A 20,526-nucleotide genomic window follows, 5' to 3' on the forward strand; every position below is an offset into this window, starting at 1 on the left:
CCCATGCCTTTCTGCTCCAAACTACTGAGTCGCAAGGCTTTCCCACATTTGTCGGTTTTGGTGAAATATATGAAAATTGCCTCAAAGCTTCAACTTCCCAGCACCATATCACCCATGTATCGTTATGCACCAAGAAAAAGCACCCTAAATATGATTGCCAGGGTTCCTCCGAACAGTTTGGTGGCCATTGTTCATAGGTTTACCAAAGTATCTGGCATTTAGAGGCCCCAAAATGAAGTTAGCGCATACAAATAGTCCTGTGGGTAACTTCAGCTAATGAAAGATCAACACATTGACTGCATTTTTGTGGGGTAAAAACACAGAAATATATGTTTACCCCCAAACCCATACATTTTTGGAAAGTACACATTCTACAGAATCTAAAATGGGTACCCATGCCTTATTGCTCCAAACTACCGAGTCGCAAGGCTTTCCCAAAGTTGCCGGTTTTGGTGAAATATCTGAAAATTGCCTCAAAGCTTCAACTTCCCAGCACCATATCACCCATGTGTCATTACGTACTAAGAAAAAGCACCCTAAATATGATTGCCAGGGTTCCTCTGAACATTTTGGTGGCCATTGTTCATAAGTTTACCAAAGTATCTGGCATTTAGAGGCCCCAAAATGAAGTTAGCGCATACAAACAGTCCCGTGGGTAACTTCAGCTAATGAAAAATCAACACATTGACTGCATTTTTGCGGGGTAAAAACACAGAAATATATGTTTACCCCCCAAACCCATATATTTTTGGAAAGTACACATTCTACGGAATCTAAAATGGGTACCCATGCCTTTCTGCTCCAAACTACTGAGTCGCAAGGCTTTGCCAAATTTGGCGGTTTTGGTGAAATATCTGGAAATTGCCTCAAAGCTTCAACTTTCCAGCATCGTATTGTCCATGTATCATTACCAGCATAAAGCATCCTAAATATAAACATAGGGGTCTACTAAACAGTTTGATGCCCAATATGCATAGATATACCAAACTATGTGGCGCACAGAGACCCCCAAATGACAATATGTATAGACATTTTCACGGCTGACGCGCTGGCTGCTGCAATATAACCACTCGGTGTGTGTATTATGCGACATTAGACCACCTAACAGTACAGAGACCCCAGAAAACCATATATTTTCAGAAAGTACAGATTCTGACGAATCTAATATGGGTAAATAAGTGTTTCTACTGCAAACTGCCAAACTGAAAAGCAATGCTGAACATAACGGTTTTTATCAAATTTCTGAAAATCGTCACAAAGCTTGAATTTTACCCCATTATATGCCCCACATTTCGTAACTTATCAGCATAAAACATCCTAAATATGAACGCCAGGGGTCTACTAAACACTTTGATGCCCAATATGCATAGATATACCAAACTATGTGGCGCACAGAGACCACCAAATGACAATAGTGTATATACATTTTCACGGCTGACGCGCGCTGGCTGCTGCAATATGAGCACCTGGTGTGTGTAATATGCGACATTAGACCCCCCTAACAGTACAGAGACCCCAGAAAACCATATATTTTCAGAAAGTACACATTCTGACGAATCCAATATGGGTAAATATGTGTTCCTACTGCAAACTGCCAAACTGCAAAGCAATGCTGAACGTAACGGTTTTTATCAAATTTCTGAAAATCGTCACAAAGCTTGAATTTTACCCCATTATATGCCCCACATTTCGTAACTTATCAGCATAAAACATCCCAAATATGAACGCCAGGGGTCTACTGAACACTTTGATGCCCAGTATGCATAGATATACCAAACTATGTGGCGCACAGAGACCCCCAAATGACAATAGTGTATATACATTTTCACGGCTGACGCACTGGCAGCTGCAATATAAGCACCTGGTGTGTGTATTATGCGACATTAGACCCCCCTAACAGTACAGAGACCCCAGAAAACCATATATTTTCAGAAAGTACACATTCTGACGAATCCAATATGGGTAAATAAGTGTTTCTACTGCAAACTGCCAAACTGCAAAGCAATGCTGAACATAACGGTTTTTATCAAATTTCTGAAAATTGTCAGAAAGCTTGAATTTTACCCCATTATATGCCACACATTTCGTAACGTATCAGCATAAAACATCCTAAATATGAACGCCAGGGGTCTACTGAACACTTTGATGCCCAATTTGCATAGATATACTAAACTATGTGGCGCACAGAGACCCCCAAATGACAATAGTGTATATACATTTTCACGGCTGACGCGCTGGCTGCTGCAATATGAGCACCTGGTGTGTGTATTATGCGAGATTAGACCCCCCTAAAAGTACAGAGACCCCAGAAAACCATATATTTTCAGAAAGTACACATTCTGACGAATCCAATATGGGTAAATAAGTGTTTCTACTGCAAACTGCCAGACTGCAAATCAATGCTGAACGTAACCGTTTTTATCAAATTTCTGAAAATCGTCACAAAGCTTGAATTTTACCCCATTATATGCCCCACATTTCGTAACTTATCAGCATAAAACATCCTAAATATGAACGCCAGGGGTCTACTGAACACTTTGATGCCCAATATGCATAGATATACCAAACTATGTGGCGCACAGAGACCCCCAAATGACAATAGTGTATATACATTTTCACAGCTGACGCGCTGGCTGCTGCAATATAAGCACCTGGTGTGTGTATTATGCGACATTAGACCCCCCTAACAGTACAAAGACCCCAGAAAACCATATATTTTCAGAAAGTACACATTCTGACGAATCCAATATGGGTAAATAAGTGTTTCTACTGCAAACTGCCAAACTGCAAAGCAATGCTGAACATAACGGTTTTTATCAAATTTCTGAAAATTGTCAGAAAGCTTGAATTTTACCCCATTATATGCCACACATTTCGTAACGTATCAGCATAAAACATCCTAAATATGAACGCCAGGGGTCTACTGAACACTTTGATGCCCAATTTGCATAGATATACTAAACTATGTGGCGCACAGAGACCCCCAAATGACAATAGTGTATATACATTTTCACGGCTGACGCGCTGGCTGCTGCAATATGAGCACCTGGTGTGTGTATTATGCGACATTAGACCCCCCTAAAAGTACAGAGACCCCAGAAAACCATATATTTTCAGAAAGTACACATTCTGACGAATCCAATATGGGTAAATAAGTGTTTCTACTGCAAACTGCCAGACTGCAAATCAATGCTGAACGTAACCGTTTTTATCAAATTTCTGAAAATCGTCACAAAGCTTGAATTTTACCCCATTATATGCCCCACATTTCGTAACTTATCAGCATAAAACATCCTAAATATGAACGCCAGGGGTCTACTGAACACTTTGATGCCCAATATGCATAGATATACCAAACTATGTGGCGCACAGAGACCCCCAAATGACAATAGTGTATATACATTTTCACAGCTGACGCGCTGGCTGCTGCAATATAAGCACCTGGTGTGTGTATTATGCGACATTAGACCCCCCTAACAGTACAAAGACCCCAGAAAACCATATATTTTCAGAAAGTACACATTCTGACGAATCCAATATGGGTAAATAAGTGTTTCTACTGCAAACTGCCAAACTGCAAAGCAATGCTGAACATAACGGTTTTTATCAAATTTCTGAAAATTGTCAGAAAGCTTGAATTTTACCCCATTATATGCCACACATTTCGTAACGTATCAGCATAAAACATCCTAAATATGAACGCCAGGGGTCTACTGAACACTTTGATGCCCAATTTGCATAGATATACTAAACTATGTGGCGCACAGAGACCCCCAAATGACAATAGTGTATATACATTTTCACGGCTGACGCGCTGGCTGCTGCAATATGAGCACCTGGTGTGTGTATTATGCGACATTAGACCCCCCTAAAAGTACAGAGACCCCAGAAAACCATATATTTTCAGAAAGTACACATTCTGACGAATCCAATATGGGTAAATAAGTGTTTCTACTGCAAACTGCCAGACTGCAAATCAATGCTGAACGTAACCGTTTTTATCAAATTTCTGAAAATCGTCACAAAGCTTGAATTTTACCCCATTATATGCCCCACATTTCGTAACTTATCAGCATAAAACATCCTAAATATGAACGCCAGGGGTCTACTGAACACTTTGATGCCCAATATGCATAGATATACCAAACTATGTGGCGCACAGAGACCCCCAAATGACAATAGTGTATATACATTTTCACAGCTGACGCGCTGGCTGCTGCAATATAAGCACCTGGTGTGTGTATTATGCGACATTAGACCCCCCTAACAGTACAGAGACCCCAGAAAACCATATATTTTCAGAAAGTACACATTCTGACGAATCCAATATGGGTAAATAAGTGTTTCTACTGCAAACTGCCAAACTGCAAAGCAATGCTGAACATAACGGTTTTTATCAAATTTCTGAAAATTGTCAGAAAGCTTGAATTTTACCCCATTATATGCCCCACATTTTGTAACGTATCAGCATAAAACATCCTAAATATGAACGCCAGAGGTCTACTGAACACTTTGATGCCCAAAATGCATAGATATACCAAACTATGTGGCGCACAGAGACCCCCAAATGGATATATAGTAGATAAAATTTACAAGGCAAAACAAAATAAGGCAGTAAAGGGTGAAATGCAAAAAAATCCAATAAAACCACAAAAATCAATGTTTTTTTTCCAGACTAGTGTTATCGGCTGTCAGAATCACAGTTTGAATATTTTAGATGGGCCAAACAGGTTATACGGCTAGAAACAAGTGAACACAATATATGCAGAGCTGAAAATGCAATAAAATGGCTAAAAATTCAATAAAATGGCTAAAAATGCACCAAAATACCCAAAATTGCAATATAATCACCGAAATAACATACAAAAGGTATTGCACAGTACGGTTAGCGAATACGCTATGCGTAATGGCAATAAAACATTTTTTTCAGCCAAAAAAAGAAACGATGCGATAAGAAAAAAAAAAAAAAGGCCACAATGCCATGTATGTGCGTGTGCGTGTGTACAAATGGTAAATTACATGTTATGTGCGCGTGTGTGCGTGTGCACGTGTGTGTAAGTGCAGTGAGTGTAAGTGACCCCCCCAATCCCCAAAAATGTATGTGTAAGTGTGTGTAAGTGTGAATCTAAGTGTGTATTACTGTAATAAGTGTGTGTTGGTGTGTTTGTGTGTGTAATTGTTGCACTAACCTGAAAAAATCGCTGGAGACTGTTGCAGGCGATCAGGAAGAGCCCCTGGAAGACATCTGCCTCGTGGTTCCTGTCTGTGTGCTGTGGGGGCGGAGATCGACGATCCGGTGCAGGCTGCAGCAGCAGGACACGTAAGTAACACGTGCCTGCTGCTGTTTTTGGGCCCCTGGGCGATCGCGCCCCAGGGGCCACTCGATCCCCTGCTCTGCTCGTTGCCTAGGGGCAGGGGATCGAGCAGGAACGGAGCGAGCGGCTCTAACAGCCGCTCCTCCGCTCCTGAAACAGGAAATGCTGCAGAACGTAGAATCTACGTTCTGTGGCATTTCAAGTACCTTTGCCACAGAACGTAGATTCTACGATCTGTGGCATTTAAAAGGTTAATGGTCAGATTATACAATTTGCTGTTTACGTTGTACAACAAACTGTCTTTAGGGGAAAAAAGAGGTCTCAAAAAAAAAAAGTGTTAAAGTAAAGCGCTACATTTTGTAAAATGAATAAAACGCAAGATGTATGCCCCATCCTGATATAGGTCTAAGACTATCTATTAGAGATGCTATTAATCCAGGATTCAGTTCCGGATTCAGCCTTTTTCCAGCAGGATTCGGCCGAATCCTTGTTCTTAGCCAAACCGAATCTGAATTTGCATATGTAAATTAGGGGCAGGAAGGAAAGTCACCCACTTTTTCATTTCCTGTCCCTAATATGCATATGCAAATTAGGATTCGGTTCGGTATTCGGACAAATCTTTCACAAAGGATTCAGAGATTTGGCCAAATACAAAATAGTTGATTTGGTGAATCTCTAATATCTACAGTGGCAAAAGGCCCTAACCTAAACCATACCCGAATTGATCAGTGCTTTCAGCAATATCAAGGATATAAATCAGCATTCTGGGGTGCTGCACACAACCCCCTTTCAGTGCCATGGAGCTTTTGATCTTGCCATGCACTGAAATAAACATGGTTTCATCTGCAGTGTTCACAAACAAAAATATAGTTCACTTGTAATTAACGTTCACTCACTTGTACTACCCAATTTCAGGCTGTGTAGAGGTATATAAACCAGAATAGGGATACTAAAAAACAAGAAAAAGCAGTAAAACTCCACAATATTTCTTTTAATTATTTATTTTCAGGCGTAGGAATTCACCTAGTGGGAGAAACTTTTTCACTGAATAGGGATGATAGCTGGAGAAGTTTAACAGGGAATTAGTAGCAGTTTCCTTCCTATATATAGTTCCTAGTTTTTTAAAAAATAAATTAAAAAAAAGCTTATTATTGAAATCTTACCTTTTCTAAACTTAAATTGAATCTCGGATCCAGAGAAATTTAAGGGAATTGTAGCGCTACTAGCACAGCATTTATTGCTTTTATTCTCTTTTATCTCTAAGGCACTGAGGATTTGTCGGTTTTATAGCAAAGTTAGCTCTCCTTACAAGACAGTTAAACGTAGTAACAAGACCACAGTCCTCACTGTTCTGCCTTTCTCCCACGTGTGGTGTCCCAGGGCTTAGAACAACGCAGCCAGTTTCTTCGGGACAACTCCACCTCTATACTATTTTCTCATTTCTAACTTTTATTCATGAATTGCTGACGCTTTATTTTTAATTGTTTGATACCATGAACTCACTTTAAAATTATAACTACAGCACTAGCACCTTATTTAATCCATACAGAGAATCGATGGTGCTGGTCTAAAAAAGTGGCTTTCCCAAAAAGGTACAAATCATAGCGCATACCAATAAGATGATGATTTTGCTTAATGCTGGTGAACTCCCCGTTTCAAAACATACTAAAAGCCTTTTATTTTTTTCTCAAGATATTTTTATTTAATAAAGTGAGTGATTTGGAGAGGTCAGTGAAAAATGTGAACTCAAGTTGAATATATAGACCTTTTTGTTTTGTGAGCACTCCCTGCAGACTTACTGAAACCTGACCTGCGCTTCATAAAAAAAAAAGAAAAAAAAGTAATTTACCACAAGCATTCCATGTCGGAGGTCCTTCCTGGCAACTACAATTAACAATGGCCTGTTATGAATCAGGCTGAAAACAGAAAAACAATAGCAGCAGCTATAGCCACTCTAAGAACTGCACTGCTAGCAGACATCTCAGGATCAGAGGAAAAAAAATACAAAAGCCCTTCATCATCTAGTTAGCAATAAGCAGTGTCATGGAAAGCCAAGGAGAAATTGCAAAACCCCAAGTACCAGCTGTAATGCAACACTCCTTTATTATTTATAATACTTACAGAAAGCTACAGATCACTTTGGGGAAAGGAAATTCCGGCAAAAGTAGACTATTAAGGGTGGTTCACCTTCAAACAACTAGTTGTCTTCAGATAGATCAACAGAAATAATGACTTTTTCCAATTACTTTCTATTGTCTATGTGTGACTGTTTTCCTAATATCGAAGTGTTAAGTGTCTTTTTTCACGTTTTGAAGTAGCACTGGGAGGGGGGGTAGCTGACCCTGTAAACTGTTCTAAATGGATACATTTAGTGGATACATTTCTTATTTGTCTCTGCTGAGCAGAATCTCTGAGCTACATTAGAGGAAGCGATTAGAATTGATACAATAGTCGCTAATACTCCAGAGACGCTGCTGAGAAATGTATCAAATAAATGTTGCAAAATTGTAACAGTTCAGAGTCTGCACCTGAATTACTGAGCTGCCAGACTCAAACAGCAGAGATGAACATTCAACTTTAAACTTAGAATTTGGCAAAAACAGTAAAAATAAATAAATAATGGAAAGTAATTGAAAAAAGTCGTTATTTGTGGGGAACAATCTAAAAACAACTGAATTGAAAAAAGGGTTTGGAAGGTGAACAAACCCTTTAAATGAGCAACATAACATAATGTGGTGAATATCCAACTGCAAGATTGACTTAAGCAAATCTAGAATTACAATACCAACAGTAGTAACTTCAGCAATAACCAATAATATTCGGTCATAACTACAGATAAAAAACAGAACAATTTTGATGCGATAGGAGCACTTCAATTAGTTTTTAAATTTTACCAAAATTTGACAGAGTAGGCTTTTGGCAGGATCCAAAAATGATCCGATCTGGTGGGTAAAGGCCTACATGATATCAGTAAATCCATATCTTGCCTAAAGGTTAAAGGAGACATATTGGATAAATAAAAAAATGTGTAAATTAATATTGTCTTCAAAATGGAGCTCCCCATCGATGTTTTCTGGTCCCTGTCAGTGTTTCAAATGAGGGGTAGACATGTCCTAATGGTCCCCACCAGGAAAGGGACAGACAATCAGAGCCCTGTAGTAAAACAAGCAAAGACAGGCTTCATTTCCCTATCAGGTCAGCCTAGCTGCTGATTGGCCCATATCCTACAGTGCAGTGTGCTAAGTGGCTCCCCTGCATAGCCTGGGAATGGAGGCAGCAGTGGAACCGATGGGCACGACTAGTAGTAACCAGAAACACTACTTTTTAAAGCACATTCCTTCTACAAAAGAGTTTAATGCACTGGCACATTCTAGTTTTTTACCGAATGTCTCCTTTAACTGTATAAAACGGCACAGTTTATTTTACCAGTGGGTAACAAGCCTACAGGTTTATATCATGAGACTTGTTAATATCACAGTTACTAATAATGGTGACAAAAATCCCTAGTCTGTGACAGTCACGGGAAAAATATGTGCTTTCTGGCTACAATTGCAGGCTAAGAGCTACTATTTTTATTTTTAGCCAATGGAAAGTGACCAGAGAAAATTCTAAGCATTTTGGTCAGTAGCAGGGATGAGATCAAACAAAGAAAAATGAGTAGCATTTTCCAGGCATGGGTTCAACTGCCTGTGTGCAAGGCAAATTATATTATGCATTAAGTTCAGCTCAGCATAACCAGAGGATGCATGATTAAGGCTGCTGGTTTACAGTTGCCATGGCTACATTTCTCTGGGTCTAATGAGAACAGTGTTTTGTCAATGACTATTTGGTGTCTATAAGAGATTTCTAATAATCTGGGACCAGCTGCCTGTCTATATTTCAGGAGCAGTGCACCGTGCACTGACAAAGGAACAACACCCATGTGCAAAAATCCCGAGATCCTTCTAACCAGATCATTTGCTGCTCGAAGGCCGATACCCTTGTTACCATGGTGAGCGGGAAGAGTTCATTAATGAATGACTCATGAGCCAGAGTCCATATAAATACAGTACAGATCACTAGGGCTCACTCTATACACCTGCACAGGTCAAGACTTTCTATTTATTTCTCACAATAGTCCATTTCTTGAGTTAAATTGAAACGTTTTTACTCCCAAAAATGGAAATACTGCACTGAGAGGCTTATTTGCCAATGCCTGGTACAGTGTACTCATCCCAGGGCCCTCCGTTCTATTGTGGACACACTCAAGTCTCTATCAAACCTGCACACATACAAGTATGGGATTAATTATCTGGAAACCTGTTATCCAGAAAGCTCCAGAAAGGCCATTTCCCATTGAGTCCATGTTATTACAAATAATCCAAATATTAAAAAAAGGATTTCCTCTGTCTCTGTAATAATAAAACAGTACCTTGTACTTGAGCCTTACTTATCGGAAGCAAAACCAGCCCATTGGGTTTGTTTAATGTTTACATGATTTCTAGTAGACTTCAGGTATGAAGATCCAAATTACGGAACAATCCCTTATGTGGAAAACACCAGGCCTCGTGAATTCTGGATAACAGGTTCCATACCTGTACTCTACTTTGTGGCACATCTTTTATAAAATGCAGCAATACAGCATTGATTGCTCAAAAATTAGCACAAATTAGTGTGAGGTTAGGACATAGACCACCAATTACCTTGTTTTTCTCCTCTCTATTATAGCCACTCTGCGGAATTTCCCTAATTCAGATTGTAATTACCCCAGCATCCACAGTTACAGAAGTGATATTTGATATAGATTCTTTGGGATATAAAATTTTCCTTTATGTATGGGTAACAATGATATCGATATTGTCTTGGAAGATGGCAAATGGAGTTACACTTTCACTTATTCCCAGGCCAAGGTTATTAGAGATTAACAGCCTGATCGACCCGGCTTCCTAACCAAATTAGAAAACAACATGGGTGCTTTAATTATAAATGAGGGCTGCACAAATGAGTTTTCCATTACTCTGATGGAAACCGTAAATGAGGAACCTATTGCATATATATGTTTTATATACTTAAAATATAAAACATAACTAGTATACACAGGGCTGTAAAGAAAAAAGAAAAACTTTGCAGCAATAACTATACAGGGATTAAATACCATATGGTGAAAGACATAGGAGGTAAGAATGTCCCTGCCCCATAGAACTTATAATGGCAAGAATGTACTATGAATGTATATATCCAAGATATTTGTCCCATGGCTCAAATTGTATTACAAATCCCATTTACAATGGTACATACTAACCCCATCTTACACGTTTCATACCCTCTGCTACTTAGACAGGAACCAGTCAAATAGACTCCCTATTAAGGATAGAAAACATTTATAATAGCAATACCCCTGATTTCAGATCAGGCCTAGCCTACTTTAAAGTACTGTCCTTGCACTCCACAAGGGTACCCTGGGACAAGAGACAACAATGGAACAGTGCCTTGGACCAGTGTGTTTTTCAGCAAAAAGGAGTACTGGCCACTAAGGTAAGCAGTTATCATGTAACTGCACATGTGCAAATTTACCCACTGTTTATACATTTTCAAAATGGGGGTCCCGGGTCAACCATCTAAAAAAAACATTCCCTGTAAGGCTACAAATATAGTGTTATTGCTACTTTTTATTACCCATCTTTCTATTCAGGCCCTCTCCTATTCATGTTTCAATCAAATCAATGCATGTTGGTAGGGTAGTGTGAACCCTAGCAACCAGATTACCGAAATTGCAAACTGGAGAGCTGCTTAACAACAAGCTAAATTAATCAAAAAACACAAATAAAAACCAACTGCAAATTGTCTGCCTACACGATACTAAAAGTTAATTTATAAATGAATAATCCCTTTAAATCAGTTAAAGGAGAAGGAAAGCTACCGAGGCATTTTATTGCCAATAGATTAGCTGCAATAGTGCAAGCTAGAATGCGATTAGCTGCAATAGTGCAAGATAGAATGCTATATTATTCTCTAGAATGTTTTACCATACCAAAGTAAAAAGCTCCAGAAGCTCTCTGTTTGCTAGGATAGCAGCTGCAGTATTAGCTTGGTGTGACATCACTTCCTGCCTGAGTCTCTCCCTGTTCACTTATAGCTCTGGGCTCAGATTACAGCAGAGAAGGGAGGGAGAAGAGAAGCAAACTGAGCATGCTCACGCCCGGGGAAAAGGGTTTAAGCTGAAGGCATGACGTCTGATACAGAAGCCCATGAGTACACAATAAAAGGCATGAAATGCAGTGTTTCTTTTGACAGAGGACACAGAGCAGCACTACTTTGAGGGTTTACTGGTATATTTAGGGGGACCATCCTGATAAGGCTTACTTAGTTTTAACCTTTCCTTCTCCTAAGATCATTCTTTCCCAAAGAAGGCAAACAATATAAAGCACCTGCCTCTGTTCACCACAACCATTATACTTTGCTTACAAAAGCTAAACACATTACTGCTGACAACATGTTTACATATGTTGCATCCAACCAGCTAACCGACTATCCAACCTGTGCATAGGCAAACATGCAGTTGAAAGTAGAGAAAAATTAAAGGCACCCACGGGGCACAAGGGCATGGGGAAATACAGGGTGGGAAATAAACACATTAAATTTAAGATAAAGATGATAGAACTACTATATTCTTTGTTGTAACAATAGCTGGGACTGCCATACTATTTAGCCTGTCCACTTGTACATTTTAGGCAACAGCTCTACTAACAGTATAAAATCACTCTGTACAACTACTTACACGTATTGGGCTGAATACTGGTGATACTGCATGCTTGAGATATTGATTGTTATATTATACAAGAGTCTATGGAACTCTTAACAAGACTTGGCACACACTTTCAATAGTCTTGATGTTATAAGAAAATATTTCCTTAAAAAACAAAAAAACTAATTCATAGCCTTTATTTATATACTGAAATATGCGGATATGAAAACTTCACATGCAAGCAATGACCCAAAGCTAGCCATACACAGGCCAATGAAAAAATGCAGCCCTTCCAGTTTATTGGTATCTGTAGAACACCTGCTGATTTGCCTACCTGACTGATAGTGGATATCTGTGGCCAGTTTAAGCCCAGGGGCAACAAAATGCTCAAAATCTCCAAGTGTTCCTATGCCTTTATTGCAAATATAGGTGAGGTCAGGGTGTTTAAGAAGCACTAGTGAATATAATTGCAACATTTCCTGTGCTATGACTAGTCAAACAACTGCCACTTCATTCCTCTCCGTCGAGTCAGAAAAAAAGGTCAATCGTGGAATTCAATTTCATCGGGAACAAAATGACTATCATTGTAAAATGCCAAAATCAGATATCAAAATTTAAACACATTAGTTCTTGTGCTTATTTTTTACATTTTCTCAAACAGACCTTTTTCCCTGGTGGGCTGCAACCAAACAGCACAATAAAAAAAAAAACCTCTGCTCCTAATAAGACATTAAAGCTTATGACATTTTTGATGAAACATCTCAAAGCAACCCCTTCTCATCACCCTGGGGCCAATGTGCAGCATTTAACAAGCAGGAAAATGGGCTTCCACAGCATAGTGAATATATTATGAGCAAAATGTATTAGCAATAAGCAGCCAACATGTAATTGCACTGCATACTTTTCTTCAATATGGGAAGAATAGGAGGATGCTGTAAACAAGGCAATATGACAGTTCTACAGGGAGTTACCAGCGTTGTTCATATATCTCATTTTATATATGCAATAACACAAAAGGGCCAATTTATTATGATGTGCAAATCATTGGAGACTAACTCACAGTTGCCATTGCCCATAGCAACCAATCAACAATTAGATTTCATCAGTCACCTACAAGTTAGAAAGCAAAAGCAAAGATCTGATTGGTTGATATGGGCAACATCACGGATGATGTCTGTCTCCGGTGTTTTACACAGCATGTTAAATAGGCCCTCCAAAGTGATTTCCCATCTAATGACTGCATAACACATAACCACTAAAATTATCCACGTGTTTGACATCCATGACTTGATTCAAAGCAATATTGTAATTTAACGCTTGAAGATTTTATCAAACTATAATGAATTTTGCATCAACAGTATCACCTGCTGATCAGTTTTCCGACTGTGATCCTGTGGAGGGAATGTGTCGGAAAAACACGTGTCTGAAAAAGAAAGAAGGAGAACTGTTCTGAGATGTTGCTTTGTTTAGGGACGACAAAGTCTGAGCCTTCCTAAATAACCATCAGAACAGTCCTCTTTCTTCAGACACATTCTAATAGCCTGGAATTAAAAATAAATAAAGTAAACTGCAAAACAGCTTCGCACTGAGCAATTTTATAATGTCCAAAAATGTTAGATTCATTTGTTTCAAAGCTGTACATTTTTTATAAAGGAGAAGGAAAGGCAGAATTACCAGGGTGGTGAAAAGTTGTTAGACTCACCAGGGGTTACTAGTTGCTTACGTCCTACCTTGGGTCTAACCCGACCCTTAAAAAAAAAAAAAAAAAAAGCACAGTACTTTTCAGCTGTACAATCTGCTCCCATATCATTCTAGTATCACAAACATGCTGGGCAAGCACATACACAATAGAGAATTCTGCCAATTTCTATACTGGGCATGTGCCCAGCTTGAGAAGGTTTAGGGAATACCTGGGATATCAATACAATATGGCAGTGAGAAAAAGTACTTTGGACCAGTGCCTAACAACTTGGCACTCCCTGTGATTCTACCTCTATTTCTCCTTTAAATGCCAACAAAAGCCAATGAGGTACAATTTTTTTAGACAGCTCCAGGGAATATAATTGATATCATGGGATCCTAGGCTGGTGCTCTGCTTCTCTAAAAATACTAAAAAAAAAATAAAAAAGTAGATGAAGGTTTAAAATTAACTTTTCGAAAGATGCAGAGAGTGATATTCTAAGACAATTTGCAATTGGTTTTCATTGTTTATTATTTGTGGTTTTTGAGTTTCAGCAGCTCTCCAGTTTGCAATTTCAGCAATGCGGTTGCTAGGGTCCAAATGAAGAGACAATAATATGAATAGGAGAGGGCCTGATTAGAAAGATGAGTAATAAAGCGTAGCAATAATTATAATTTGTATACAGAGCATTTGCTTTTAGATGGGGTCAGTGACCCCTATAAGCTGGAATGGTCAGAAGAAGGAGGCAAAAAAAAAATAAAGGCCATTTGAAAGTTGCTTAGAATTAGCCATTCCATAACATACTAAAAGTTAACTTAAAGGTGAGCCGTCCCTTTAAAAGAAAAGTACCCTTTTAGAGAACAGGAATGCATGTTATAATCTAAGGAGGGCCCAGACCACATGTTGGACCTCAAAGTGGGGCTTGGAGTAAAAGTATGACAAAGAGAATCAACCAGTCTGTTACAAAGAAGCGGTTATAATTTAATATATTAGTCACCGGTAAAATGTCAGGTTTGGGAGTATGCCCTGACTATTTGCCCGTACATGGTAGAACATGCACCCAAATCCTATCCACATCTTGCTTTGTGTTCTTCTTCTGTGAGTACTTATGATTGAAAGACAGGGAAGCTTTGGGAGCAGAGGAGTATACACTTTCCCAGACTGACACACACGCAACCCTAACCTGCAATGGTCATCAACCCAAATCCACCCAACTGGTGGTAGACCAGTGGGTCACCATGGGTTTCGGGTCAAATATATCAAAGTGTAACAATTTACAGAGTTGGCAGCCAGCCAGCCTTGACAGTCAAGTATAAAGCAGTTGAGAAAACATGTGTTTAACTTTGATAAAACAACACATTGTGAAATTGAACTACCCCTTTAAATCAATGTGCAAGTTTTTTTAGTAGAAAGTTACAAAGAACGTGTTTTTCTGTACCCCCCCCCCCCCATGAGAGTGATTATGCAACAGGCAAGACTAATAGCAGGATAAAGCTGCTCAAAGCAGAAGGATAAGAGAGATCTGGCAAAATGAGTGCGAGTTCATATGTAGCACAGGTGCCTTAAAGGAGAAGGAAAGGCTAAAATGAAGTAAACTTTATCAGAAAGGTCTATATAAATACACCAGTAAATCCTCAAAAACCCCACACGTAGTGCTGTTTTGAGTCCTGTGTCAAAAGAAACACATCATTTCTTTCCTTCTATTGTGTACACATGGGCTTCTGTATCAGACTTCCTGTTTTCAGCTTAAACCGCTAGGGCTTGAGCATGCTCAGTTTGCTCCTCTCTCCATCTCCCCCTCCCTGCAGTAATCTGAACCCAGAACTATGAGTGAGCAGGGAAACACTCAGGCAGGAAGTGATGTCATAACAAGACAATATGGCAGCTGCTATCCTAAACAAGCTTCTAGAGCTGTTTACTCAGGTATGATAAAGCATTCTGCAGAATAAATACAGTGTTATAGCTTGCAGTATTGTGGATAATCTATTGGCAATAAACTGCTTCGGTTGCTTTCCTTCTCCTTTAAACAGCTTAGATGCAATATGCTGAGCATTTCCCATAATCAATGAGTTATATTACTTTTCAAACAAGTTTGGGTTACTCTGGTGTGACTGACACTGCTTACAAAGTGACTAGATTAGTATTGAGTTTTTAAAACCTTTGTCGTACTCTTTATGTGACCACTGTTTGAGGCTCGGACACGCAGGCCTCGCTCCCCAAAGGCAGCAGATCATCTTAAATCATTCCATTTCAGAGTTTAACGTTGGATACTGATCAATAGAAAGATCATCTCGGAGGGAGATCCCGGCATCTGAAAAGGGTTGGCCTCTAGTAATGCAAAGGCCAAATCTAACAGGAGAAACTGCTTAATCAGGGATGACCAGTTTGTAGCCCTCTAACCCTCCAGCTGTGGCAGGGCAGCAGGCTGTATCCATTTAATGTCTATACATATTATTATTATTATTATTATAGCCTTTGTACTTTATCTACTTCTGCCCTAAGGGCCACTGTAACACTCGAAGCCCAGGAGACCAGCCCTAAAGGATAGCAACACCTAACCAATAGAAAAGCCCCAGTTCCAAGCTGGATCCACTCTTGAGTAATAGGTGCTCTCTCTGTACACTCAAATTCAAAAATACATCATTATTATAACAATAGCCGTGTGATGACCTAGGGAAGACGACTATCCTATGTCCCTGCAGCTAAAGCCTGGCGCCGTGGCTGCTGGGAGTTGTAGTCCAACAAGAGCCCAAGGGCCGCAGGTTGAAGCGTGACAGGCAGATACACTTACCATGTACAGGGTGAAGGGGAAGCAGAGGAGGAAGAGCCAGATGTAGAGGTGTAGGGTATTGACAAAGGTACTCTGGTGGGGGTCATAATACCAGCCTCCGGTGATGGAAGCCCAGACTCCCTGCCGGAGGATTTGTAGCGTCTGGGAACCCATGGTCCTTTCCACCTTCCCAACCGGGTCACCGCACCAGCCCTCCGGGCCTCTCTTCACCTGCCCGTCCGCAACAGAATGAGAACGCGGCGATGGGAGACAGGCCCGGGCGGCCTCTCGGCAGCCATTTTATCTCCTCTCACCCCACTGAGGAAGCGATGGTCCTCCAGCGACTAGCGGCCTATACCTCCGACTCTCGCTCTCCCCCTCAGCGTTACCATAGAGTAAATGCTAGAACGCCTCCTTGCAGGCGGCTGGGGCTCCTATCCATGTCCTTTGCGCCACCCAGCGATTATATGTAGTATTGCAGCTGTGATGTGTTACTACATCAAGTAAGAAATGTCACCGCGAATCCCAAGTGTCATTTTATCACGAGCATCTTAAAGGGCCAGAGTGAGACATCAAATAATTCTTAAAATTCAGTGCGTATCTAATGTGTAATATTGGTGTGCATCAGGTCCGGACTGAGAACTAAAATAGGCCCTGGCATTTCAGATACTCAGAGGCCCAAACAGCTCATACCAGCCCACTAAATAGTGACTTTCTATGGCACCTTCTTCTGACTGTTTCCAGCTTTCAAATGGGGGTCACTGACCCCATCTAAAAAACAAATGCTTTGTAAGGATACAAATGTACTGTTATTGCTCATTTTTTTATTATATTCATGTCTCTTATTCAAATCAACGCATGGTTGCTAGGGTAATTATGAGCTTAGCAACCAGACTGAAATGGCAAAATGTAGAGCTGCTGCCGAATACAAAGCTAAATAAATCAAAAACCACATATAATAAAGAACTGAAAAGCAATTGCAAATTGTTTTAGAACATCACTCTCTACGTCATACTAAAAATTCATTCAAAGGTGGACAACCTTTCCAGAAACTGGTCATATTCTAAATACTGAATGAAACTGACCTAACAGGGGAGTAACTGCAGGGGGTGTTATCGCACCCTGGCCTGCTACTAGGGTTGCCATCTTATCCAGATAAAAATACTGGCCTTCCTAAATATTTATCTTTTTCCCTTATTAATAACATTGGGATCAACCATCAATTTTACCGGCCAGGCAGATAAAATTCCAGCCAGGTGGCAACCCTACCCACAACCTCTGCACTTGGCCCGACCCTCCTTAGTTAAGTTACTGTGACCTAATACCTATATCTATTTGGCCCGTGAATATGGTACAGTAGTCCCAACATTTTACAATGGCCAAAGGCTTTCAGGAGAATGATAGGAGCCTCCTACCAGGGGTTTTTTTCCTCAGGCCTGGCACTGATAAGAACAGCCATGTTGACAGGCCAGCTGGAACATGATAGGGTCACATGACAGCCTCTTAGAAATACTGCCCCATGGCTTGGTAGTTTCATGAAACAAAACAAGACAACTGACGTGCCTCTTATGCCCATCTCTTGTTCCGGCCTTGCTCATTGCTGTTGGTCCAGGAGGTTCACCCAGCACAAGCACAGAAAATGTCTTTATTGCATGCTTTAATATAATCAAGTTCATCTGGTTGATGATAGTACTCCAAAATGGTGTTAGTAAGGATTAGTGCTGAGAGTAATTTCCCTATGTTTCTATCTGCCATCCTGGGTTTCTAAATAACAGTCTATAATAAGAAATTATAGTCACGCTGCAGTTGAATTGTGCTGTTTACTCTCAACAAGCTTTTGTTCCTTCTTTGTGCTCTTTACAACAGCTGTAGGTTCATATGTAGATGCTATGCCAGCTAACATGCCCACAGTGTCACCTCTTTATGTAGCCTTAAAGGAGAAACAAACCCTTAATAAAAAAAACCCTACCCTACATAGACCGTCCTCCCTCCTCCCCCCAGCCTAGCTGCCCCCGGGGCAAATTCCCCTAACTCTTTACTTACCCCTCCATGCAGATTCTGTCAAGCGGAGTTCACGTGCGCCATCTTCTTCTCTTCGGTAATCTTTGGAATGAGACCGGCGAAGCGGTGCATGCGCAGTTGGAGCAATTTTCTGTATCGCGACAACTGCACGAAACTCGCGAAAATTGCAGAATCTTCGGTCTCATTCCGAAGTTTAACAAAGCAGCTGAAGATGGCGCCTTATGCACTAAGCAAATAGTAATGCAAGGGACTAAAAAAATCACCAAAGAACAGGTATGAATACTATGCTATTGCATTTAAACAATCACTTAATCTTTTCACTTCATAACGTTACGCAACTGACAGAATCTTTATAAAAGTAAATGACTTGAATGTGTTCTTTCTTGTTCATAAACTTCAAGTATTTCTTCATTCCATATCAGGGTGGTGTGTAAATCAACAAAGCAAGCAGAAGACAAGCCACGTGATTTTGCCCTGTGTGAATCCAGGCAATCCCTGCCCTCAGTCCAGATATGGGTAACAAACAAAACAGGGATGGTCCCAGTCTGAGTACCCAGGACTTCCAAGTGGAGAAGGGAAGACTTTACAGGATAGACTCATATTTCCCCTCGTTCCTGGACTTCAGAGGCCCACTTTCAGACCCAAAGCTTAACTAGTTCAGACACAGACAACTTATAGTTAACCAAGTCTTACCCAAATAAACAGAGCCTACCTAATTTATTATAAGCCTGTTCAAACTATCAGCAGCCCACACAGTAATTCCAGACAGTGTAAGCTTTTGTTTAGCAACAAACTAATGCAAATTCTACAGTATATTTGTATGATGGGGTCGGCTGGAGTCTGGACAAAGGTGAACCAGGACAATAACCCACAGCAATCAATCAGAGACTTCTTTCCCTAGTGTCCCTGTAGTGAACTGATTGAAGCAAATTGCTGATTTGTTGCAGTGGGCTACTACACTGTTTCAAATACTCCTAATACTTATAAATGAGATCCATCACTTGGAATTGACTGAGCCATCTCTGCTGAAATTGGAAGCAGGATAAATGGTTAGAACAGCATGGTTTTTTTTAATTTGCACATTCCATATTGTCATAGAGGATGTGGTTACACACAATCAAGGAGAACAGAAAGTAGAAAGACCATCATGACTTATGTCCCTATTTCATTACTTTCCTTTCAACATTGAAACATTGTAACATTTGCATGTACATCTGTACAATAGATCTGTACATAGTGTTGGCTGATTGCACTTATTGAAAGGGTATCAAACAGATGTGACATGAATGCATATGAATGAAGTAGCAGATGGATACACACAATAAGAAGCTATAAAAATTACTATAGCAATCATCTATAGCTTTTATGGGAGGATAATCCAATACACAGAGTAGGTATGTGCCTAGAATTTAGGGCCCCCAGCCTAATGGAGAATTCACACTTGTATTAGATGCTAAGCAGTTTAACTGAGTGGGGGTTTAAAATCCCAAGCACAGTGATGCATTGTCCTAACATGATTGGAGTGATTCAGTTAGCATTGGGGGATAACAGCCAGTGCACTGACCCAAGAGTTCAGGGGTCCCCAGAGGGTTGATCTGGCAATATCTGCTTTATTATAGGCCTGGAATGGCAATCTGTAAATTCTGACAAATGCCAGAGGGGCTGCTGTAAGATGTCATAGATGGTTACTATTTAGTGGGCCTATTGGGGCTTGTTTGGGCCTCTGGGTAATTGAAATGCCAGGCCTATTTTGAATCCCAGTCCAGTCCTGCTTTATTACATATACTATTGACACTTAGACTTTTCAAAAGTATGCCCACTTTGTCCAGCTTGTAGTTTAGGGAATTAAGTTTGGTTGGGATACATTATTCACTGCATGGTATCTAAGACAAGTTGTTGCATACATGATTATATGCTTTGTATAGGCCAAAAATAGAGGCACTAGTCTGTCACTAAATAGGCACAGCAAGCATGTTCCATTTTCTTTCTAGCTATCAGACTGTTGTGTTCTGAG

General features: G+C 40.1%; 1 protein-coding gene across 7 annotated transcripts in view; it reads right to left on the reverse strand.

The window, feature by feature from the left end:
- The window catches only part of LOC108699189 (pecanex-like protein 1), a 101,002-nt gene extending 84,088 nt beyond the window's left edge, over nucleotides 1-16,914 (reverse strand). For all 7 annotated transcript variants that reach the window (XM_018231092.2, XM_018231094.2, XM_018231093.2 and 4 more), the window contains exon 1: nucleotides 16,512-16,914. In XM_018231092.2, coding sequence (XP_018086581.1) covers nucleotides 16,512-16,664 — 153 coding nt within the window. In that variant the 5' untranslated portion in view covers nucleotides 16,665-16,914. The remainder of the gene's footprint in view (nucleotides 1-16,511) is intronic.
- Between the last annotated feature and the right edge of the window lie 3,612 nt (nucleotides 16,915-20,526).

This window comes from Xenopus laevis, chromosome 8L (genome assembly GCF_017654675.1).
Source record: "Xenopus laevis strain J_2021 chromosome 8L, Xenopus_laevis_v10.1, whole genome shotgun sequence".
NCBI lineage: Eukaryota > Metazoa > Chordata > Amphibia > Anura > Pipidae > Xenopus > Xenopus laevis.